The 24,746-nt window shown below is 47.4% G+C and overlaps 5 protein-coding genes across 5 annotated transcripts; 3 read left to right on the forward strand and 2 right to left on the reverse strand.

The window, feature by feature from the left end:
- The first annotated feature begins 636 nt into the window (after positions 1-636).
- On the forward strand, positions 637-1,732 carry LOC101779403 (non-specific lipid-transfer protein-like protein At2g13820). Its single transcript, XM_004955540.3, has 3 exons — positions 637-1,083; positions 1,150-1,275; positions 1,412-1,732. The coding sequence occupies exons 1-3, from the start codon at positions 729-731 to the stop codon at positions 1,528-1,530; spliced, it is 600 nt and encodes a 199-aa protein (XP_004955597.1). The 5' UTR covers positions 637-728; the 3' UTR covers positions 1,531-1,732.
- A 21-nt stretch (positions 1,733-1,753) lies between these two features.
- LOC101779791 (non-specific lipid-transfer protein-like protein At2g13820) lies at positions 1,754-5,138 on the forward strand. The gene is made up of 3 exons (XM_004955541.3): positions 1,754-2,541; positions 2,634-2,723; positions 3,138-5,138. The coding sequence occupies exons 1-3, from the start codon at positions 2,211-2,213 to the stop codon at positions 3,230-3,232; spliced, it is 516 nt and encodes a 171-aa protein (XP_004955598.1). The 5' UTR covers positions 1,754-2,210; the 3' UTR covers positions 3,233-5,138.
- Positions 5,139-5,929: 791 nt separating this feature from the next.
- On the reverse strand, positions 5,930-7,978 carry LOC101780202 (protein ANTAGONIST OF LIKE HETEROCHROMATIN PROTEIN 1). Its single transcript, XM_004955542.3, has 2 exons — positions 7,762-7,978; positions 5,930-7,299 (listed from the first exon to the last, which is right to left on the reverse strand). Exons 1-2 carry the CDS (start codon positions 7,922-7,924, stop codon positions 6,245-6,247), a joined length of 1,218 nt encoding a protein of 405 aa, XP_004955599.1. The 5' UTR covers positions 7,925-7,978; the 3' UTR covers positions 5,930-6,244.
- A 2,884-nt stretch (positions 7,979-10,862) lies between these two features.
- LOC101780596 lies at positions 10,863-13,602 on the reverse strand. The gene is made up of 2 exons (XM_004955543.2): positions 12,202-13,602; positions 10,863-11,166 (listed from the first exon to the last, which is right to left on the reverse strand). Exons 1-2 carry the CDS (start codon positions 12,918-12,920, stop codon positions 11,094-11,096), a joined length of 792 nt encoding a protein of 263 aa, XP_004955600.1. The 5' UTR covers positions 12,921-13,602; the 3' UTR covers positions 10,863-11,093.
- A 5,661-nt stretch (positions 13,603-19,263) lies between these two features.
- Positions 19,264-22,820, forward strand: LOC101770233 (potassium channel AKT3). Its single transcript, XM_004958917.1, has 9 exons — positions 19,264-19,823; positions 19,916-19,973; positions 20,095-20,412; positions 20,508-20,753; positions 20,835-20,933; positions 21,021-21,053; positions 21,161-21,346; positions 21,498-21,695; positions 21,807-22,820. The coding sequence occupies exons 1-9, from the start codon at positions 19,264-19,266 to the stop codon at positions 22,818-22,820; spliced, it is 2,712 nt and encodes a 903-aa protein (XP_004958974.1).
- The last annotated feature ends 1,926 nt before the right edge of the window (positions 22,821-24,746 follow it).

Consider the following 24,746-nt stretch of genomic DNA (forward strand, 5'->3'; position numbering starts at 1 on the left):
ACTCTCGATCGGCGGGGAAGATGATTGGGCCCGCTGGTTGTTCTGGTTTCGTGGACCGAGGGAGGTTTAACAACCATATTTGTGGGCCGACGCTCATGGGTTGTGCAACGGCCGGCCCTTATGGGCTCATCAACTCTCCCGATTAAAAACAGGCCGGTGCGTGCATCTCCCTCTGTCTGGCCGGTGACACCAAACCTACCGGTGCCACCAACCTACTGCTCACAATTTCCTTATAAAACCTCTAAAAAAACAATTCCTTAAAGACAAAAACAAAAAGAACTTGTGCTAACAACACACGGATTGCGTCACCAAGTTTGCAAGTCCTGTAGCTATTCTTCCTGCACCAATTGGCATAGTTTTTTATTTTATATGCGCCAGAGACTCAGTTAAAATTCATTCATGCGAATTTTAAAAAAAACTGTCGCCCCAATACGTGTCACTTGTACTTCTCCATCGGTAACTTGTCTAGATCTTCCATTTGATCAATGTGATGTGAACTAGCTGCAAGCAAGGAGAGGTAGAGATGGTTTGGCCACCAGTCCATCCAAAGTACGTTCCAGACAGATCACTCCTCTTTGTCTTCCCTATAAAAAGCTATGTGCTGTTGCCATGAAATCCCAACACACTCCACGGACTCCATTCCTCGATCGCAGCTCTCAGCCCAAGAAACCTGAAGTCCTAAAGCTTGGCCGGATCACCAACCCGTAAACAGCACGGCTCGTGCTACCATGGCTCGGGGGTCGTCGGCGCTCGGCCTGCAGGGGGTCGCCATGGCGGTGGCTGCGCTGCTCGTTCTCGTCGCGGCGCCGCCGCGGTGCGCCGCGCAGGCGGCGACGTCGGGGTGCACGGTGTCGATCCTGAGCCTGGCGCCGTGCCTCTCCTTCACGGCGGGGAACACGTCGTCGCCGGGCGCCTCCTGCTGCTCGGCGCTTGCCGGCGTCGTGCGGGCCGCGCCGCGGTGCCTCTGCGCGGTGCTCGGCGGCGGCGCCGCCGCGTCGTTCGGGGTCACCGTCAACGCCACGCGGGCGCTCGAGCTGCCCGGCAAGTGCAAGGTCCAGACCCCGCCTGTCAGCCAGTGCAACGGTAAGCTAACCTAGTGGCTAGTCGTGGACGATCTTCGGAGCTGACCATTGAACCTGGACGTGGCAGCTGTGGGTGCTCCGGCGGCGTCTCCTCCGACGGCGGCGACGCCGGACGCTGGCTCCGCATCTCCCTCCGCGCCGGCGGCCACCGCCGAGGCTCCCACCGCGCCGCCGCCAGTTTACAGCACCACAGGTGATTATCACTGATGACTACCTACTACTACTTTTTTCTGTGTTCAAATTTCAAATGCATGTCACATTTCAATATGAACTGCACGTTTGCGTAAGTTTGCTCATGAGCATATGTCCGCGCGTTTTCTCCATCGCAGGAGCTGGATCGAAGGCGACTCCGGCGACTGGAGCGGTCTTGTCGCACGCCGGCGTAGCTAAATCCGCGGCGATCTCCGTGTCTTTCGTCGTCGCAATCGCGTCCATGATGGCTTTCTGAGTTCAGTATAACGTAGTGTCTTTGATTGGTTCATGTTTTGCTTCACTGCACACTCTGTATCTGAATTTCTTAAGAGTCAATGGACTGTATGTTTTGCGTCTGTACAAACAGTATGGTAGATGAATTCGAAGTATGCATCAATTGCTTGACCATTCTTGTTTCTTGTGTGTGTATAATTATATATGAAGACACCGTTAATTCATATTACAGCACATAGTGTCATCCAAGATCAGACATCTGAATGCACATATCAGAGAATAGACTCAGAAGTACATCATCAGCATGTAAAAAAGGATTGGTCAAGCTAGTTCTCAAAACAATCTAAATAACAGCTCACGAATCAGATACAAATCTCCTCAACATTGTGTTACAGATTCAATAAGAAACTGACAACCCAGACCCAGGAAAGAATGGCCGGAGCTGACTAGATGAGCTTGGAGCAACCAAACTCTTTCATTTATGCTTAAGCATATCCATAAATAGGATGTTGCAAGCAAAGGCCACCTGGATTCACAGCCATGGCCAAACACCTGTGTGGTCAGGGAGAGCATGGTAACATCCTGGTATAGTACGATTCCAACAATCCCGGCATCAACACACCATTGGCCACCTCCTTCACTGTCCTCACAGGCCACTTTCTGCCAAGAATCAAAGCTTTCGACGTATCTTCGTGCAGCCTGATGATGGCTGCACGAACGATGGGGACTGCCCTAGCGATGACGAGTCTGGTGGTGGTGCTGGCTTTCTCCCGGGCTGCGGCGCAGGGGAACGGCTGCTCGAGCGTGATGATGACCCTCTCCCCGTGCATGGACTTCATCTCGAGCAAGGCCCCGATCCCGGGGATCTCCTGCTGCTCCGTGCTCGCCGGAGTCGTCCAGACAGATCCCCGGTGCCTCTGCATGGTCCTGGATGGCACCGCGGCGACCTTTGGCATCTCCATCAACCAGACGAGAGCGCTGGAGCTCCCTGTAGTCTGCAAGGTCCAAGCACCACCGATCAGCCAATGCACAGGCATGTCAATGTTGTAATCCAATGCAAATCATAATCAATTCCTACTGCCCCTTAAACCCATCAGACATCAGTGCATGTTTGTATGATTTCAGGTGTCCCAACAGCACCTGCACCAACACCTTCCAGCAAGTCAGCAGCAACAGAGGAGGAAGCAGCTGATGCAGCTGCAGATGCGCCTTCAGGTGAAGTCATTGGTAAACTTGAAATTTGTTTTCATTTCAGATGCTTCTGATAAAACAACAGTTGTCCAATTCCAGTACAAAATGGAAGACCAAATTGTACATCTCTATCTCTAGTGATTAAAGGAAAATATGGTTTGTTGCTGCCAAATAGATGAGTTCATATGCTGCTTTTGGACTTCAGATGGTAATGCAAAGAATCCTTACACTATGTACCAAATGTCCCTAGATGATAAAACTTAGCAGCATTACCTGCAGTAGTTTGAATGCTTACAACATTTCAGAGCATTAAGATGTATGTAGCAGTTCTTTTATTTCAAATTGCTCTGTGTGCTAATAAACATGGAGTGATGGAGGTTTGGCTGTTAATTGGAAAAAATATTTGGTAACCTGATAAGAGTATTTGATTTGATGCAGGAAACGGAACCTCAAGATCCACAAACTCAAAGAATGCAGCAAGTTTAATGGCCACAATGCTTATTCCCGTTTGTGCATTGCTCTATGTCTTCTAAGTGTTGCTACAACTTCTTCACTGGCTATCTCAGCATATCGGAATTAGATCTTTCCTGATCTTGTATAATCATGATTCTTCATTGCAGCACATTTTGCATGATATGCCTTTCTGACGTGTCGCATCAAACATACTTTTTCATCCAGTGAGAAAATCAATCCTCACCAATTTCAGTGGAATTGGTGATCGATAGCACATGGTGATTATCAAGGATACGGAAATCGCCCACCAAATTCCAGTGAAATGAACATATGTCACGAAAGCTTTCCTGCTACTCTGAGCTAATCATTTTGATTGACATCTCGATGTCAAGCAGCAGTTTTCTGAGAACCAGGCTAATCGTTACCAATTTCAAAGAATCATACGTATATTTACAAAATTGTAGTCATATTTTGCTACCAAAAAAATTATTTTGTGACGTGTTGAGATGTTCATGTCAAAAAGTAATGCGAGACTTTGAAAAATAATTGTGCCAAACATGAGTTAAAACGTAAAAGATAGTTATCATCAACAACGTTCTAAAACAGCATGCATTCTACAAGCCAATGTAGCTTAAGGACTTCTCAAACTCGTGGTAGAAGTCGAGGAAAAACACCACATTGCAGGCAATCAAATAATGACACGCGGAACTAGCTAACATTAACAAGAAAAGAAATAACAGTGCCCATGGTAACTGGTAAACAATGAATAATACGCAGAATAAGAAAATGAAGCATAGCATGGTAAGTGAAAAAGGTAAATGTGGCATTACCAGCTGATTATGTGGATCTTAGAGAGATCACCACAGCATTTTATTGCACTGAACGAAAATGGTAATGCTAAACTGGTTTACTGATTTCTCAGTGGATAAAATAAAAATACAGACGATTATCAGTACATGCTTCAAGAAGAAATAGAGCGAATTTCTGTATGAGAAATGAACAGAGTATGCTTTAACCCATAACTAAAGCATAAACGACAAAATACAGCATTGCAGTTGTGTGAATTTCAAAATTAACTAAAGCTGCTCAGAGTTCAAGATCAGCATATCAGAACTCATTATTGGCTTTTATACTTCCACCAAAAATGCACATGTACTAAATAATGTGGTACACACAAGCAACTTTCTTTTGGAAGTACAAAAGGCACTTCCTCAGTTAGTTCCAGAACATGTAAGATTTCCACCAAATAAAAATAGGTAGATAAGGATATCTGTGGTTGATTTGGAGAGTTCAGAGTTAGGTTGCCTAATGGCTAGTCGATAGGGCTATAGGTGGTTGCCTTTGGTTCCTAAGAAATCACTATGAATTGTGAGTAACATTCTCTTTCTGTTGTGTTTAGGCCTGCAGAATAATATGTGATGCATTGGGAGTCACCATTGATACAGAAAAAAACAACCAACCTCCTATGTGCCTGCGATGACTATAACCACCCAGAATCAGAAAAGTCCAGGCAAAACTGTGGGTGCATATAGTAGAATGGACTCACCTCATTCTATTTCATGTGACAGGAATAAGCAGTCAACAGCAATAATGCTACCAATTTCCTGCACCTAAAAAAACAGCAAAAACACACCATATGAAGAAATCCTACTGAATCAGCACATCACCAATTCCCTGGGGCAACACATCTATGGATCTAGAGATAGCTGTATTCATTCTTATAAACATTTGAGGCGTACGATAAGGCACAGGAGCAATAACTTCATAATAACTTGTTTAGAACTTATAATGCAGAATAAAGGGGCAGAGGACCTGGATTCTTCATTTTCATCTGCTGCCTGTAAATCCGTATCTGACATTTCTTGTTTTTCTCTGTATCTATGCACAAAAGATTTCACATGTGTTGGCAACCATGGTTCAAATGCCTTTTAAACTTTGTTTGCAATAGATTGGTAATGAATTTGGAGATACAGCTTGCAGGAATATTTACAATGGAGGGCAATGCAACATTAGTTATGCCCATTTGGATTTTGCTTGAACACTCGCAAGTAGAAAGCAATAAAAATTATAAATAATTTTACTTCACTGGATATTAGCATGTTCTGTTCAAGCAATATTATGATTAAAACATTTTTGCCATGCAAAGGATTTAAAGAGAAAAACAGGATGGTAATAGTTTCAGACGTTTATGATTTATGATTTGCATCTATGGTAATGATGTTTATGATTTACCAAGAAAATTTATATAAAGCAATTTCACAGAAAGGGGGGGGGGGGTCCCATACTAGTTTCATGCAGCAAATTTAAACGAAAAGTTAAATATCGCTTGAAGGATTACATGTATGCAGCTGCTTACGTTAAAGAAGATTAAATTTTAGTTCAATGGAAATTACAGATTACGATTGAGAACAATATAATATCATAGAATTCTCATTGTTACGCCTGTAGCAGATTCCATTATACCTTCAATAGTAGTATGAATTGGACAAATTCTGCAGGCCAGTTACTTCTATTCTCTACTTGTTTATCAGGCTAATCAAGACTATACAGAAGTTTTCTCTTCCACATCTCTTATGATTATGCAATCTTTCAGACCAACTTAGCATATTTTTGTCAGGTTATGTACTTCATGCTACATCTCATGACAACATAAAATTCTAGACCATCTTATCACATACTTATTAGGGTGTGGGTTCACACAATCAAATTCAGGCTCTCCCTATCAACAAAAAGTCTCATCATAGAAATGGCGACCTTGTAGCCAACCTAAAATAAGATATCAAATCATTGAAAAATAAGATACCAATTACCAAGTCATTCATGAATTTGTTACATTATGCAACACCATGCCACTCAACATGGGACTGACATTATCATGATGAACACAAACCCAATCATGAGGGCTAGTTCTTATACTTTTCCAACTAGCTAAATCCTAAAGTAACAATCATGCCATTTCTGGATATTTTTTACTGAATTGCACCCAGCAACTCTTACTAAAATAACAGAAACTAAGGGAAGAAACATAGGAGAAAAGAAGCAAAGATGCTTCATCACAACCCTTGCGATACCACGAGCCAACCTAGTTCAGTTCAGCAGAGAAGCTTGGGAGCTTCACAACTTTGGAGATGTGCTGAAATGTTGTCTCTCATTGCTTTGCCATTAGGATCCACCTGCTCGCAGTTTTCTTCACTGTAGCCAGTGTCATGATGTTTTGGAAGCTCAACAGTCGAAAGCAGTTCATCTTTGCAGTCTATAAGTATATTGTGAAGCAGGCAGCAAACAAGAATAATACTTGGCAACTTGTTCTTATCAGGCCTCCACATGACTTTGTGTAAGATCCTCCAGGATCCCTTCAGCCGTGTCAGTGCATTTGTTCCAAGCAGCCTAGCAGCTTTTTGGCAAGCATTAAAGTTGAGCATGGGGACAGACAGATTTTTCCCTTCATATGGAGTCATAAGCCATGGGAGCAGAGGATAACATGAGTCACCAGCAATGTATTCCCTTATCTCTGCATTCTCTGCTGAAACTTTGACAGGGCCATTCAAACGGTTCCCAGCTTCACAGAGCTTAAAAAACCCAGAGCATTTCATCAGGCGTGAGAATGTCATGCTACCAGGCCAACCAGTAACAATATCAATAAACCTCATCTCATCATCAACAATCCCTTGCAAGAACATACTGTAGTTCTTGGCTGGATCACACCAATCTTCAGATGACTCAACAGCAGGAAGTGTCATGATTATGTGGGTGGCATCAACAGCACCACAACAATTCGGCAGACCATAAACAGCCTCCAGTGTAGCCTTGATCTCCTCAATTCTCTCTTGTCCCGGCCAAGCCATATGATACCGAGCCCTCTCTTCCATCGACTCGATAAACCTCCATGTCACCTGTGAAACAGTAGACTGCCCCACACCAAAAGCAGCTCCCACCGACACCTGCGAATCACCAGATGCAAGCCTCCTCATGGCGATTGCCACTTGTTTCTCCACACTGAGCAGCCTGCCCTCAATGTTGATAAGTCCGGACGGCGGCCTCGAGATCAAATCCTCCCTTACAATGGAGCAGATGTAGTCAAAAGTCTTCCTCGAAGTCCGGAAGAAGTGCCTGAATGCTTCGCCCTCATCTGAAGGGATTTTCTGACCTGTCCAACAGAGCAAATCGAAACTTAACCACACACAGCCAGGCCAATATCCTTTCACATCATAACAGCATCACATTACAAAGCTCACAATTTAGCACAAAATCAAGCTAAAAGATTTAGTTTTTCGTCAACGCTAAGGCTGCCTACCCCCAAATCTTGGCACATTCACACGGATTGGTCCCCAGTCATGGAAATCAAAATCCACTGAGGATAGGGTAAAATCCACCCACCGAATCAACTAGCCCCCAAAACGGATGGCCCTGAAGCGGTAGCGACCCACGCACGCCCATCTGGGCAGGCGGCATGCCCGGATGTGCAGGAGGGCGCGGCGGCCGCCATAAAGCCCGGGTGGAGCGGCCGCCGGCGCAGATTTGGGGGAATGCAGCAACCACGGACGAGAATTCACGGAAACGGCGCTGGTGCGGGGCAGGGAAAGGGAAGAATCGGGCGGCGTATGCATACCTGTCTCGGCTTGCTTGTGGAGGAAGGTGTACCACCACTCGGTGTCGAGGCCGCGGAGCTCCGGCGGGAGCGGCGGCGGCGCGCTCCGGGTCCTGGCGACCTTGAGCTTGCCGGAATCCTTGGACTTCCGCTTCCCCTTCTTGGACTTCTTCAACGGCGGCATCTCCGCCCTCTCTCCTCTCCGTTTCTTTCTCCTAGTGCAGTCTGCGCTCGTCTCCTCCCGTCGGCCTCGTTTTATCGTGCCCCGGCGGCCGGGCTCCAGCCTCCAGGATTAATTACCTGGCCAGGTGATTTTCTTTCCTAACCTAACAAAAATATCTTACCATCACAAACTGGCTGGCAAGTGGGACCATGAATTTTGTAATCCCACCTGTCATTGACTATTAACAGTAAAAAATTTCTATGTGCACGCTATTTTTATTTTTAGCATTTTTGTATGTAATAATTATCATAAATGCTATTTTCTGTATATCACAAGCAAAAGTGTATAGGACGCGCATTGATCGATGTCCAGCCGTTATGGCACGCAACTTAGTGTCTCGGACACGTTGTTGATTGAGGTCCAGCTGTCATAACACGCAACTTAGAGGGCGTTTGGTTCCCTTTGCTTATTTAGCCCGTCGTGACACGCAACTTAGTGTATAGGATGCATTGCTGACCGAGGTCCAGCCGTCATGGCACGCAACTTAGTGTGTGGAACGCGTTGTTGATCGAGGTCTAACCGTTACGGCACGCAACTTAGTGTATAGGACGCGTTGTTGATCGAGGTCCAACCGTTACGGCACGCAACTTAGTGTATAGGACGCGTTGTTGATCGGAATCTAGCTGTCATGGCATCATTGGTAGTAGTGCTTAACAGTCTGTGGCATGCTTCGGTGAATGTGAACAAACTATTACGTATCACGAAGATTTTGCTATTCCGCCATCATCAAAAGCGGGTTTCGCCGGAATGCTATCTCGCAAATGGGTTTCACCATTTTGTCATCATGAATCCGGAGCTACACCTAGAATGCCTTTTTGAAAATTTCTCAAGTATTTGCATTTTTTTACTTCCTTTTCTCATTTGAACTACCTAAATTACCTTTGGGGCTATCCTGGCGATTGAGCAAGTGGGACTACCTAGAATGCTTTGAAGGTTTGAGTATTTGAATTTGGGTTCAAAGTTGGAAGATCAAACAGTCACAGCCTTAACTGACGAAGGGATGCTCCCATCCACAATGACACTCGGCGTGCATAAAAAATGGTGAGGTGTTGGCGACCACGGTCCATTTGTCATGGTATCATCGACATAATGATACACGGTAGACATCTATCCAAAGTTGGTCTTTGGGCACGTTGGCGACCATAGTCCATTTGCCATGGCTCACCGTAGTAATAGCGATAAACAGTTTTTTCTAACCATATTTGGGTCCGTGGGACGCATCAATGACTTTTTTCTTCCGTTGTCCTAGCATCATCATCGTAACGGGTACAATGTAATGACAGTCGGTGTACCTCCAACTTATTTTATCAAATACATCATTGGCTTCCACTTTTGTATAGCAAGGTTTGATGCATACCTGATTTTGCCGTGAGCACCCTCTACTCTTCTTCCTCACTTCATCTATGACCGGCACTATTGGCCATCTAGACCATTACTCGCTACCGTGAATTATTAGATGTTGAGCAAGAAAGGTTGATATATATATATATAGGCGCACGTGTGTGGGGGCACGCGCGCGCGTGTGCGTGTGTGCGAGAGAGGGAGAGAGAGAGAGCGCAAATTAGACCTCAAACTTCTAAAAGAATCTCTTAAACCGTGAATGGATATTTGAAATTGTTCGAACCTCATGTTATTTGGAACTAATCCAATAAAATGATATTCAAATGGATATTTTTTTTGAATTTTACAATTCATCATTTCCAACAAACTAATTCAACATTTTGACTTTCCTATTTCAACATTCTGAATATGTTGTAACAAGTCTGAAATTATGTTGAATATAGTATTTGAAAAAGGCTGAATAAAACAAAAATGTTGACACGGTATCGTAAGAAATGTTGAATTAGGTTTTATGTAATGTTTAACCAAGTTATTCTAAAATGTCAAAAGGCACAAATTCGTACATCTCTATAATTAATTAATTGCTAGGTTGGGAAATGGGAGGTTATAAGAACAAGGAACGAAATTAAACTAATCAGAATTGCTGCATAATAGCTGGCTAGTATTATATGTTATTTTCAGTAGTAGAATATAAACAAAAACGGCTTTATAACTGTGTCTTTCTTTGTACTTAATTGTGGGCTTCTTTCTCTGTTGCCATGTGTTTCTCCTGCTCGGCCCATTTCAGATTGTGGCCCATTTATAACAGTAACATTTTGACTGCATCTGAGGTTCTCTTTGGTGGACCGGCCCATTTCAGATTGTCGCCCATTTCTCAAGCGCTTCATCATACACACGGAAGAAACAGCAGGCGGCGGATTTCTCAGAAAAAAAAAACAGGCGGCGGATGAATTCCCTACGGGCTACGGCGGCCGGCGTCGAGCGGTCGCAAGAATGCTGTCCCGATGGGGGAAACCGGTGGATCCGCCGGCGGGTCTCTCGATCCAGGCGTCGGATTGCCAGCGGCGTGCGGCAAGAAGGCATGGCGGCAGCGGACCGGCTCATGGTGGTGGTGGACCGGGCCGCCAGCCGTGCCGGCCGTGCGGATGGGCGTGCAGGAGGAACTGCAGGCCGACGATCAGCCTGTGGACAAACCATCCATGATGATCAGGCGCTGATTACACCAGACCTGTTTCCCCTAAGCTAGATCGTTGGCATGGATTTCCTGATGATAAAAAGTCTGAGAGAGCAGTTATCCTTTTGCAGTTTCGGCCGACTAGCGATATGCTAATTCTGTATCTGCATTTACGATCGCACTGCTCTTGTTGGATTCGATAGATGGCTGTAACCAAATACCGATGGAAGGGGCATGGCATTTCTCTGAAGATTCCGAGAGTTGATTCAGACAACCGGCCATGGAATATTTCAATTGAAGCGTTATGCAATTCAATGGTTCATTGTGCCACATTTAGATCGTCAAGTGAGATCGTCTGATCACACCGAACAAATGAAGTTGGTGTATCCAAAGCAATAAGGGAAGTCTTTGATTCAGGCTCAGCATTTCTCAAGGTCATTAGTTCTGATTACAGGGACAAAAAAACTGCAATAAAATGTGGATAATATTGGTCTGTCAGGCACAGATCATACATCCCTTCAGATCAAAATAGGATCAAAATTTCTCACGGAGATAATAATGATTTTGTCACTCAACAATCGACATATAGGCTCTGCTAAAATTCAGGCTGAAGATTCAGGGCTTCAGTTTCACCGATGCATCAGGTGAATCGTCGACTCCTTTGCCAAAGAGTTCATAGTGGCATTGGCTGTTGCGGAATATGAATCAGTAAAAGGATTGTTATAATCCAAGGAATAACAGCATGTCAAACTCAGCGTCATAAGTAGCATTTCCTGGTTATTACGTTGCACAGCAGTCATAGGGCACATGTATACTCAAATGTAAAAGGCATAATTCAGGGCCGGTTCAGATGTGTAGCATGTGGTTATACATCACTACCCTCCAAAACACACCTTGTACACCGGTTGGGAAAAAGTTCAAAGGGATATGAATTATTAACCCGATTGTATCCAAGAACTGAATGATTAGCAGACAACCGTGGTGGCAATATCTATGGTCCATCTCAATCTCACCAGGGATCCCCAATTCAGGGAGGCGAAAAATGTCACTGTTCAGAAACAAATTCAGAGCCGGCAACAAATGACCGACAAAGATAGGGGACCCCAGATCCACAATCTGTATATCAATGTTATGTCATGGTTCATGGACCACAAAAAAGGGTCAGTATTGAATCCATTTTCTGCAACCTGAGACTGACTGGGATCAATTGGTGTCACTCACAGTCACAGCCTCACAGCCTACCTGCTGCAAATACTTTACAAGCTACTTGCTCCAAGCCTCCAAGTCCAAGGTGAAGCTTAAACTATTTGTTGCTTTCAGGCCAGATGAAAATGAAATGCTGTTGGAGTGGCTGGCAATAGACCATGAACAATGCGGTTGCGGCCAAAGGCAGTCGCTTTAGACTAAGTAGGTTGACAATAAAATATGACCATGATCTTATCTTGTATCCTACTTCAAAAGCATTTCCATTATCTCTAAATAATAGAAACCATGGAACTAGTCCGAGGCACCTAAACCACTAGTCAGAGAATGCCACTAACAATGATTTCAGTGCTGACTACAACTTACAAAATTCACCCAACCTGAAATCTGATTGAATTGACCAAATATGGAAATAAGAAAGTACTGAAATTTAGCAATTTCAGGTAAATTAAGCATAGAAACAAGTATGAAATTTGATGTGCAGGGTGCAGTTCATCAGGGGTGAGAGATTTTTGCACACCTATGCAGCAAGAGAGCATCCTCCTTGCACCCAGAGCAAGAGCTCAGGTGGCAGCAGGCATCGCCGTCTCCGGCGCCGGCGCGGCTCTCGACGACGCGGTCCTCGAATATGTGGGTCATCCTGGGGTTGGCCCCCCGGGCGATGACGCAGGTGTAGTCCTCCTCGGCCAGCTCATCCACCTCGCTCCTCCGGCTCCGCGCCAGCCTCGCCGCCGCCGACGACAGCGGCGAGCGCTGCACCGGCGAGAGCAGCGCGAGCTGGGCGTCCCTGTTCTTGACGCCGAACTCGATCGGCGAGCCCGGGAGGTCGCCGCCGCCGCCGGGCCCCTTACCGGGCGGCGGCGGCAGCTGCACCCTGAGCCGCATCCCGAGGAGCACCCTCCCGCTGCTGCGGTACCCCCCGTCGTCGGCCTCGCCGGCGACGAGCACGCCAGCGAGGCCAGCGGCCGGGCTGCCGATGCCGCCGCAGTGGGAGGAACCGGACCTGCCGATGCCGCCGCTCCTTGCGCCAGAGCAAGTCGGGTTCTTGGCCTGCTCAGGCATGGAGGTCGGGCTCATGGGGGCGTCCGTGGAGAAGAGGCTCGGGAGTGACCTTGTGGAGAGCAGCAGAGAGGCCGCCCTGCCGCCATCGGTGACCTTGGTGGGGGGAGGTGAGGGCGATTGGGGGTCACCGCACCCCATTGCAGCCGCAGCTCCTCCTGATGCCGTCTTCTTCAGCATTGGAGTCAAGAACCCAATCCTCTAATCCAATCTCAGCCTAACCAAATCCAATCGATGCAGAGTAGCAAGATGATTGATTGAATCGATCCTAGATAAGTGAAGTGGCCAAGAACAGGAGAGCAAGAGCTGGGCAGCTAGCAGTTGCTCAGTTGAGTGATCTGGTGGGTTGGAATGGTGACAGATGATCAGGGGAGAGGGAAGGAAAAAAAAAAGGCCAAACAAGTGATCAGAAACACTCAGATGTCAGCTAAACCAATCAAAATTAAAGCAGCAAAATCAAGTGCGAGAATTATAGAGCCATCCTTGGCAGAATCTGGAAATGGAATCCAGTGGAATGGTGTGAGAAGATTGATCCCCAACTGACCCAGTTAGCAGTGCAGGCAACAAGACTGATTGGAAAACTTTGCTCTTTGTTTCTGATCAGGAGAATAAACAGATTGCTTGAGCGGAAGAACAAGAACAGGGCTGTGGAGTTCAGTCAAGGGTGTGTCCCTCTCTCACACACTCTGGTCATCCGGTGTGGGTAGTGATGGCGATGACGATGGTGTGCAGGCAAGGGCCTATCGAAGCGTACGGGCTACCAGAAGGAGATTATGCCGCTCCCCGAGGGGCGCCAGGATCCGAGGGCCTTATTTAAAGTCGCCCTTCTCAAAACTAGGCCATCCACGCATTCTTTATTTGCATCCATGCCCAGAAACAATAATTTCGGCTTTTCATGGATAGTGGTCACTTCCTAGGTCGAGTGAAAACTCAAAAGGTGGATCTTTCTTCATGTGACCATGTGACTGTGAGTTTACTAGAGATGTCATCGATGTATCTTTGCTTATTCCAAGTTTCTTCTTATTCTTTATTGTTATCCTAGCATCACTAGTCCATCAACCTATAAGCTTTTCGACAATCACGCTCCGTCTGTATTCATTTTTATCGTTGGATGCATTAATGCATACATTCTTAATGCATACATTCTTACCCCCTCTATGTTTTGCTGTGTGCATGTTCAAAAGAAAATCACTGTATCTGGTCTTCTAAATTTATCAGAAATTGCACTAATCTATCAAAAAGAAGGAAGCATCTATATGTTTACCAGATGAAAGTTGAGTAAAGGAGTTTATAATCTAGGTTTTCCAATTCCAAGAACAAAGTTTGGGTTGGGGTAAAGAAGACATGGAAATATCGTGTTGCCCGCGGGTCCTTTCTGCGAAATGGCCTCCTGTCGCTTCTCAACCAGTAGATGAAAGAAAGCTCCGTTCAATTTACGAGGACGTGGATGGAGTGCAAGCAGGAGCAGAACAGAACCTGTGTAAATCCACGCACTCCTTTTTCCACCTTTTGCTTTTCTATACTCATTTATCTGTGGGCCATGTCGCGTGGTGGGACCACCATGTCATTGATGCTGTGGGTTCTCCACCAATCGAGCTGAGGGGTTCTTCATGCAAGGTCACATCGATGTACTATGCCAATTGTGGTTAACTACCAGTTCCTATTTTTATTTTATTTTATGTAGGAGTAATATATTTGTCAGTTCTTTTAGTTTTTTCTTGGACGTGATATGAGACGCTGACAGAAAGTGAAGCGCGTATACCGAGCAACTCGGAACCTCCCAAAAAAAATCCAGGTACGAAGAATTGCCAGGATTTCAACAAAAGACGATATCATTGAGCATGCTGTATTATCTTGTTCAAGAAACTATATTATTATCTACACAAAATTTAAACTTCATAACAACTTGTACAAAGAATAGGAAAACAAGAAAAATTCTAGTGAAGAGTACTATACTGAATCCTTGAAATCTCTCCTTTTCTTTCTTGTGTAAGTGTTGTTTCAACTAAAGTTTTGTAGGATGCTAGATACTACCATGTTTTTTTGCTGGAGTTTTAGATGACTCTTAGTCTCTTAGCATGGGATTTTGGACGTTATGAGCATCCATGCATGAGATTACCTGAGACCCAAACATCTGGTCTCAAACCAGCAAACACCCAACAGCTAATTACTAATGCAATATAATCAAACTTTTATTTTTCATTGGATTGGGCTGCGACCCTAAAGAAAGCATCATTCAAGCATTAGATTAGGCTGCGACCCTAAAGAAAGCATTTGATTAGGCAATGCTAAGCGTGTATCGTCGTCATGCTCCTTGCACCGTCTTAGCATACAGGCATTGTCCATAACCGGCAGCATCTGTCTGAGAGCTGCAAAAGGCACACAAAGAAAAGCAGCTCACCTCGCCCATGGCGGCCACGAAAAGAGGCCACGGCTGGTCCTGGTTTCGCCATGGAGGCCCGCCGGCGTACGCCGTCGACCGGTCTTCCCCCGGCAAAAGCGCGGCGGCGACATGGACCGGTGATCCGACGGGGCCGCATCTCGATCTCGACGGGCTGGACGCAACTTTTGATGGAGAAGAAGGGCGCGATGTGACGCGTCGGCCGGCGCCCCGGCCGAGCCATGCGTCGTCCATCCATCCATCCATCCATCTCCCGTGAGCGATCTCATTGTTGTTCCCCTGTAGCTCTGGAATATTTAGGGCTCCATTATTGGCTGGCCGCATAAATGTGTTCGGTTTCGCTTTGCAGTGACCCCATGCGCCATGACAAGACCTCTCCCAAGGCTATAATTTGATGAGAAATTATTGATTTTAATAAATACTGTATATCCAATGAAATGAATGGACATTTTTTTCTTTTTCACAAAATTTATAAGTTTAGTGAGGTTTCAGAAGAAATACTTCTGCCATTTGCTCTCGTTTTATATGGTTTAAGAAAGTTATATGGATGCCCAAAGGAAATAAGGAGCTGAACAATTGATATTCTTTTACTACAGGCCACTATATCTAGTACCTTCTTTCAAAAAAAAATATATCTAGTACGAAATTGTGTTATAATGACCTTTTTCCCCCTCTCTCTCTCTCTCTCTCTCTCTCTCTCTCTCTCTCTCTCTCTCTCTCTTCTTCACCTTAGTACATGTTTGTGTTCATGCCATGAGGCCTTGCAGCAGTCTGAAGAAAGGACACAGGAACCATGCCGGGGAAACATGCATGATACACCACGCGACGTGGATGGAGTAAGGCCATGCATGAATCCAGTGAGCCACGAGCACTGAGGTGACAAGAGTGCAAAAAAATAATGCACGCCGTACACGCATGAGGGGTTAGGACGACATATACACTTTTGCAGTGCAGAGGCCCACAAAACAGATCGATCCATGTATGGTACGTTGTTGCTCATCCATGGGGGTGAAGGAAATTTAATAGAGCTCTAGTGGTGGACAATATGTATGATCAATATCGTATATAGACCTTGAAATGGAGGATTTCGACAGGTATTTTATATTTTTAGAGGAGTTGTATACTGTTTAACTCCTGCAAAATTACAAGGTTTCTAATTTATTACTCCTTGATCATATTTATTTATTTATTTATTTATTTATTTATTTATTTATTTATTTGTTGACGGAGCTCTAGCCACAGTACCTTTTGAACCAGTCCAACAGGGACATGCACACGCAGGTAAGCAAAATAAGTCTAGGTTGGGGTGTCATGCAAGAACAACTAAAATAAAATCTATTTGGATTGCGACAGCGCAAGTAAGCCCCTAATATTGTTTTCACTAGCTAGCTTTTCAACCATGATAGTGACTAGTGAGGGTCCTCGATTAAGTCGTCTATCCTTCTTATCTTGTATTCAATTTTGATGCAGCTTTGCAATTTCGAGCAATGTATTATGCGCATTATCAGTTCCTTTGCCACTTGTCTGCTTTAATGTCGATTTCAAGCAAAACTCAGCGACATATGTAGTAAACTACGGCGTGGAACAGTACCCAAATTTATCCCTAGAAAAAATGATCAAAATTATTCGATGTCTAAGACGATTTCATGACTTTTGAAATTAAAGTGGCGTTCAAGTGTCTTCATCCTCTCAAATTGGGTTGTACCTCATCTACGAAATTAACGATACTCCTTTCGCTCACATTACATATGCTAGTCAGTGCGTATGGTTTCAAAATGCAAAGTTGTTCTTATAAAATACTGATAAAACCCAATACAATTCATGTATTATGAAAGTATACATGTGTGTAAAATTACTTCTAAATATTTTTTAAGAAGTACTGGCAATCAAAGTTTTGAAAGTTTAACTTTCTGTACATCCAAAGCCAGTATAATGAAGTAGTAGCACTTTCCAAGATTAATCGGCCGTCCATACTCTTGATTATTGTTGTTTTCAGGAAATTTAGAACACTAAAAAGGACCATCTAAAATATAAAAGAATTGATGGAGCAATGATTCATGAGCAATGATCCATTTGGCCTGAGCACACAGAATGCAAGGGACCTTTTCAAAAAGCCATGCACATAAAACCGAAACAGACATCCTTTTAGAAAAGGAGAAACTGAGGAAGATGACACCATCTTCACACTTGGGACTTTGGCATGTACTCATTGCTCCAATCCGGGAGCCAAATGATAACCCCTTTTGTTTGACTAATGATAGCCCTGCCTCCCTCTAACAATCACACTGAAGGAAGCATGGAAAACAAGTACTAGACCATGAGCTCATACGACATTGACATCAAAAGATTGGTTAAAAAAGATACGACGTACAAATAACACCCAATACATGATTACCAAGTACTAATAATACACTCCATTCTTTGTAAAACTTTGTCAGTGATATTCACTTTGAAGTACTCGATCATGCGTATTGTGTGTAGAATAAAGTAGCTAGCGCTGCATATCCCTGGATCAATAATTTGGGGTAGCTAGGGGGTTTGTGGGGGCTTACAAGATCATTTCAGTAATGTCGAGGAGTGGTTGTATGCCACCATGCCGGGGATATGCATTGATTGATGCTATGAGCAGAAGATTTTTATTTTAATGGGTCCATTAAGAACTCAAGACTGAGAGGATGGAAGCATGGGGTATGCATATGCACATTGATCGGCACAAATTATTTTTCAAGATTATGCTATCTACCTATCTATCTAGCTATATCTTCAACCTTATCGCATCATTTCCGGTTTGTCTGCGCATGCTAAGGTGCATTAGGTCAGGATCAGAAAGAGATCAGGAGCAGATTAATTGTCGACGCAACAGCGTACCAAAAGGACGTTGCTTTCTAGTCTAGACGTCAATGCATGATTCGTGGAAGCCTTACTCGCCAGCTCTTATTTATCCACAATTTTATTTTGCTAACATAACATGCGCTTAAATGATGTTTTATTAACTCCACACTATAATTTCAATTTTTTTATGAAATATAGTATAGAAGTATATAGATGCAGACATTTAAATACACGCGCACATACTCATTCTTATAAATACATGTGTGATTGAAACGAACAAATTATCTAAATTTAAACATTCTTCACAAAAATCTCTATTAAAAAAATAGGAAGCCCATATATACCAGGTACTGCACTCCTCAAAATATTAAAAGCCCCATTTGGAATAATGAACTTTTCTGTTCTCAAGAGTCCAGTAATAATTGAACTCTTGATAATTTGAACTAAATTCCTAGGATTATGAGTACATCGGTTGATAGGAAGGGCTTCCTATCCCTCTTCCACAAGATGTTTAAGTTATGTATCTTCCACTTCAGCCATTAGATCTATCTAATTTAACCAAGGCAGCCCGACCGTCAGTCAATATTTTCTTATACTTAATTGAATAATCTGCAAATTATATGCCAATATTTATGATAGGCTAATTCAACATTTTAAAGAAATCAGGTGTGTATGTGTATATATATATATGTATGTATGTATAATGTATGCATGCTCCTTCGACCCCACCTAGATTGCTTCCTGCATGATACAAGTTTCAATATTTTTTATAATTGATTTAATAATAATCGAATCCTGACTCATATTGTAGGCTAATTTGACATTTATAAAGATCAGATAGACGGTATAGTTGGCTTGCTCCTCTATCTCACTGATCATCCTTCTATTATAGCACGGATCGCAAATATTGCAAGGAGCATAAGCTAAGTTCTCGCGGTCGTTGAAAATGATGGAAAATCCGGATGGGAAAGCCATGGGCTGGATCTGCGAAGCTTTAAGCACCCGGCCTCCTCCTCCCTTCTTTAAGCCCTTTTGTCCAAATCACAGAGCCGAAGGCCCAAAGCCCAATCAAGCCCAGTGTCTGAGTGGCGTGATCTGCGAAGGCGCGGAGCAGGACTGTCACTCACTCCCGCTGCCACTTACTAATTAAAGCGGCGCGCTCGAGGAAGCGGATCAGAGCGCGCCACGATCTGGGCGGCAACACAGAGGAAGCCGTTAGCTCTCACGCCTCGCCGTCGCCGCCGCCGGCCACAGTTACAGATCGACCACCGCACGCGCGCGCAAGCGACGATGACGCTGATCTGCGGGCCACGGGGCGGCCGCGCCGGCGCCTGCGGCGGCAGCAGCAGCTCGGGTCTCGCGGACGGCACCAGCGGCCGTCACGGCGCCGCGGCCCGCGTGCTCCTCCCGTCGCTGGGTGCCCGGAGCGGCCGCCGCCCGCGCCTCCGGCGGTGCATCGTGTCCCCCTACGACCGGCGCTACCGCCTCTGGTGCCACTCCCTCGTGGCCCTGGTGCTCTACTCCGCGTGGGTGTCCCCCTTCGAGTTCGGGTTCGTCCCGGAACCCCGCGGCGCGCTCGCCGCCGCCGACAACGCCGTGAACGCGGCCTTCGCCGCCGACATCGCGCTCACCTTCTTCGTCGCGTACGTGGACCGCCGCACGTTCCTGCTCCAGGACGACCCCGCCATGATCGCGTGGCGGTACGCGTCCACGTGGCTCGCCCTCGACGTCGCCTCCACCGTCCCCACCGAGCTCTCGCGCCGGATCCTCCCGCCGCGGGCGCGCACCTACAACTTCTTCGGCATGCTCCGCCTCTGGCGCCTCCACCGCGTCGGCACCCTCTTCACCCAGTACGTGCCGATCGCCATTGTTGACGATCACTGCAATCGTATCGTCGTCGATAGATCCGAAATTCTGATGAACATTATTGTTTCATTTCTAGATTGGAGAAGGACAGGAGGTTCAGCTATTTCTGGGTGCGATGCACGAGGCTCATCTGCGTACGTGAGATCATCTAGCATTCGTTCTTCACCTCCATTGATTGATCAGTTCGGCTCGTTGTTCAGATCGATGGGTGCTTGAACTGAGACGTACGGCTCGCCGTCGTCGACGACGATGCAGGTGACGCTGTTCGCGGTGCACTGCGCGGGGTGCTTCTACTACCTACTGGCGGACCGGTACCCGGACCCGGGGCACACGTGGCTGAGCTCGTCCATGCCGGACTTCCACGAGGCGAGCATCTGGCGGCGGTACGCGGCGGCCATGTACTGGTCCATCACCACGCTCACCACCGTCGGGTACGGCGACATGCACGCCGTCAACACCGGCGAGATGGTCTTCACCACCCTCTACATGCTCTTCAACCTCGGCCTCACCGCCTACCTCATCGGCAACATGACCAACCTCGTCGTCCACGGCACCAGCCGCACCCGGAAATACGTACGTCGAGTCGTCGACATGACCGGCGGCGATCGCGATTGTCAAGGTTTCAGCCATGACTGACACTGACGCCGATCCTTGTCTTTGTTAAAAAGAGGGACGCGATCAAGGCGGCGACGAGCTTCGCGGTGCGGCACGAGCTGCCGGCGAGGCTGCAGGAGCAGATGGTGTCGCACCTGAGCCTCAAGTTCAGGACGGACTCGGAGGGGCTGCAGCAGCAGGAGACGCTGGACGCGCTGCCAAAGGCCATCCGATCGGGCATCTCGCACCACCTCTTCTTCGCGCTCGTCCAGAGCGTCTACCTCTTCCAGGGCGTCTCCAACGACCTCATCTTCCAGCTGGTAACTATAGCTATCAGAAGCATTGGTAACTCCATCCATTTTTGTTTCCAATCTGCAACCACAAGAACTGTGTGAATGAAGGTCTCTGAGATGAACGCCGAGTACTTTGCACCAAGGGAGGACTTCATCCTGCAGAACCAGGCGCCGTCGGATTTCTACATTCTTGTCACTGGTAGTGTGGTAAAAAAAAAGCACACACTCTTTTAGCTAATGATCACTGAGAAAACAAGAAATTGGCACTGACATATGCATGTGATGCATTGGCAGGAGCTGGTAGAGCTCCAGAACGGTGCAGAGCAGGCAAGTCCTCCATGTTCTGTTCATTTCATAACACATTCAGAGGTTCATTCGTCTAACCGAATGCTCGCGCAATGTAATGTCTATTGATCTTGGTGTGGGATCTGCAGCTGGCTGGGATGGCCAGGCCTGGCGATGTCGTCGGTGAGATCGGGGTCCTGTGTTACAGGCCCCAGCTCTTCACAGCAAGAACAAGGTCCCTCAGCCAGCTCCTGCGCATGGAACGGGCCGCCTTCCTCAGGATCGTTCAGGCCAATGTCGGGGATGGCACCATAATCATCAACAACCTTATTCAGGTCAGTCTATTCACCTTCACAAGACATCGAAGAATTGGAAAACAAAATCTAGCTGTCCATTTCCAGATTGTGCAGTCCAATTTCAAGCTCTGAATGTGTACTGCTCTTTTGCTCTGACGAGCTTGTGAATTCCCATGACATTGCGTGACAGTACCTCAAGGATAAGAGGGATACCGGCGCCATCGCCGGCATCGCGGAGGAGATCGAGTACATGCTGTCCCGGGGTCAGCTGGAGCTCCCTGTCACGCTCTGCTACGCTGCATCCAAAGGAGATGACTTCCTGATGCGTCAGCTCCTCAAGCGCGGCGTTGACCCGAATGAGTCTGATAACTATTGGCACACAGCACTGGTATATCTTCCAATTCAAGATCGTCTTTTACCATCTACAAAGAGAAATATCATTTTGATCTTTACTGTCTCAATTGGAAATTTACATTGCTAATTGTTCGTGATTTAACAGCACGTAGCAGCTTCCGGTGGACACGAGCAATGCGTGAGGCTTCTGCTCGAGCACGGCGCCGACCCCAACGCTAGGGACGCGCAGGGCAGGGTGCCCCTGTGGGAGGCCCTGTCCCGGCGGCACCACGCGGCCGCGCAGCTGCTGGCGGACGCCGGCGCGGACCTATCCTCCGGCGACGCGGCGCTCTACGCCCGCGCGGCCGTCGAGGCCGGCGACGCCGCGCTGGTCGAGGACGTCGCGCGCCACGGCGTGGACGTGGCGGCGGCGGCGTGCTGGGACGACGGCGCCACCGCGCTACACCGCGCCGTCCTCCAGGGGAACGCCGGAATGGTCAGGGCCCTCCTCGAGCGCGGCGCCGACCCCGACAGGGAGGACGGCGCCGGCCGGACGCCGAGGGATGTCGCCGACGAGCTCGGCCACCGCGACGTGCAGGAGCTGCTGGGCGGCTCGCGGCAAGAGTCGGCGCCGGAGAGCCCGAGGCAGCAGCAGGGCCCGGCGGCGGATCACAGCGTCCGGCTCGCGGCGGCGGCGCTGCCGGCCGTCGCGAGGTTCAAGAGCGCGCCGGCGGCGAGGATCCTCCCGCCGGCGCCGCGCGACAGTGCCGGCTCGTCGCCGCTGTCGTCGAGGACGAGCACTCCCCGGCGGATGGTCAGCTTCCGGAACTCCCTCTTCGGCGTCCTCTCCTCGTCGCACGTGAGCCGGCACGACGGCGGCGGCGGCGGCGGCGGCGTTCACAGCTGCCGCGAGAGGCACGCGCACGGCAGCGCGCGTGTTAGGGTGACCATCTCCTGCCCCGAGAAGGGTGGCAGCGCCAGGAAGCTGGTGTTCATGCCGGAGACGGTGGCGCAGCTCGTGGAGCTCGGCGGGAGCACGTTCAGGTTCGTGCCGACGAGGGCGGTGACGACCGACGGCGCCGAGGTTGATGACCCGAGGCTCGTCAGGGACGGCGATCACCTCCTCCTAGTCACCGACCAATGGGTGCCTGACATTGGCATCGTGGGTAGGGATCAATGATAGTAAAGTGAGAACTTTGTTAGAGCTGAATCCTAGTTAGTGTTGAAGGCCTGTTATGCTGATATTATTTTGAAATTTGAAAATGAAATAGAGCTGCAAACGATTCTTTGACACAATAGCGAATTGAACGCGCAAAGAATAGCTAATTTGTCCCAAAGATACTGTATGACCTTGGACATCAATTTAATTAATATAGGTGATCAATCATAGAATGCTATTTAGAAAAAAAATTATATTCCTGCTGTTGGATCAGTGGCCTCCTGTTTCACTGTTTGGCACACATACTGAAATTTAAGGCATTTAATTCAAAATTTGAAGTTTTGAGGTATGCTGCGTACCATAAAAAAACCTCAAAAAAGGATATTTTTTTTGACATCCTAGTGTTAAGACAGAAATGTAATCCTGAACCGTGCCTGTGTGTAATGAAGCTTGCTATGTCTTGATTGACAGAAGTTCAGGATATGGTAATGGTGTTGTTAACAAGGACATTAATCACACAAAAACACACAAAAGAGAAAATATCTTTTTTTCCATGAGTAAGGGGGTGTTTGGATATTTTGTGCTAAACTTTAACAATGTCACATCGGATGTTCGGATGCTAATTAGGAGAACTAAACATGAGCTAATTATAAAACTAATTGCAGAACCCTGTGCTAATTCGCGAGATGAATCTATTAAGCCTAATTAATTCATCATTAGCAAATGGTTACTGTAGCACCACATTGTCAAATCATGGACTAATTAGGCTTAATAGATTCGTCTCGCGAATTACACTCCATCTGTGCAATTAGTTTTGTAATTAGCCTATATTTAATACTCCTAATTAGCATCCAAACATTATGCGACGGATGTTACTGAAGCCAAACAGGGCCCTAAATATAATTGGTAGAAGACGTGTTACCAAAATTCTTTATAGAGTACTCTTCTTTATAATTACTCCGTCCCCGGCCCTGCCTATCCTGAATTCCTTGTTCGTATTCAGAGCACACACTTGATACCATTGCCGGGGAACATGAAACGCTTGGACTTGTGCTTGACCATCCGCAGCCGCAGCCCTCCTTCGCCGCCGCGAATCATCTCGAAGCCGATGAGCACCGTAAGCCGACCCTTAGGTGTTCGATGATCATCAAAGGAGCAGCTAAGTGATACTCTCTCCTCGGCTTCGATGACCTTAGCGACGCAAAACCTGCCGGAGCCTAGGTTCACCAGGGCACCAGGTGAAGCTGCTCAGCCCACCACACCACCGTCGTGCGGCGGACGATGCCGGGGAAGTCCTCGTTTAGCACAAGCGATGACTCCTCCGTCGGCGGCAGGCTGAAATCTTCCCAGACGTGGTGCGGCGTCGGTGCCAGCTGGGGAGGGGCCATGGACGCGACGCCGGAGAGGTCCGCGGCGCACAGGTGGTGGGGGTGGTCGGGGGAGAAGCCGAGCCACGTGTCGAGCTCGGGGACGTACTCGGCTCTATCCTGAAACGGCAGCTTCCAGTCGCCGGCGTGCCGCCACTCATGGCTCGCCGTGTCGAAGCAGAAGGTGCCGTCGCCGTCTCTGACGGACGACACGCAGATGACCCGACCACCGTGGACGATCCGAGGCAGCCGTCGCCGCTCAAGGGCGGCGGCGGCGGGAGAGGGTGCCACCTGAGGCTGTTCGTGGGGTCCAAGTCCATCAACAACTTGCTGCGGCTACTGCTCCCACCGTCGAAGCGGAGGACCTCGAAGATGAGGGGCGTCCTCGGCACGGGGACGCGCATCAGGTAGAGGCTTTCTTCTCCGGCGCTGGTGCCGGCGACGGCGAAGGGGATGGGCTTGAATCCCTTGGGCTCGCCGAGGTCGGGCACGGCGACGACGGAGCGCGTGTCGGCGTTGTAGAGGGTGGCGTGGCCCGCCATGTTGGCGTGGAGGATCCGGCAAGCCTCGCCGCCGCGGG

This window comes from Setaria italica, chromosome II, assembly GCF_000263155.2.
Source record: "Setaria italica strain Yugu1 chromosome II, Setaria_italica_v2.0, whole genome shotgun sequence".
Lineage (NCBI taxonomy): Eukaryota > Viridiplantae > Streptophyta > Magnoliopsida > Poales > Poaceae > Setaria > Setaria italica.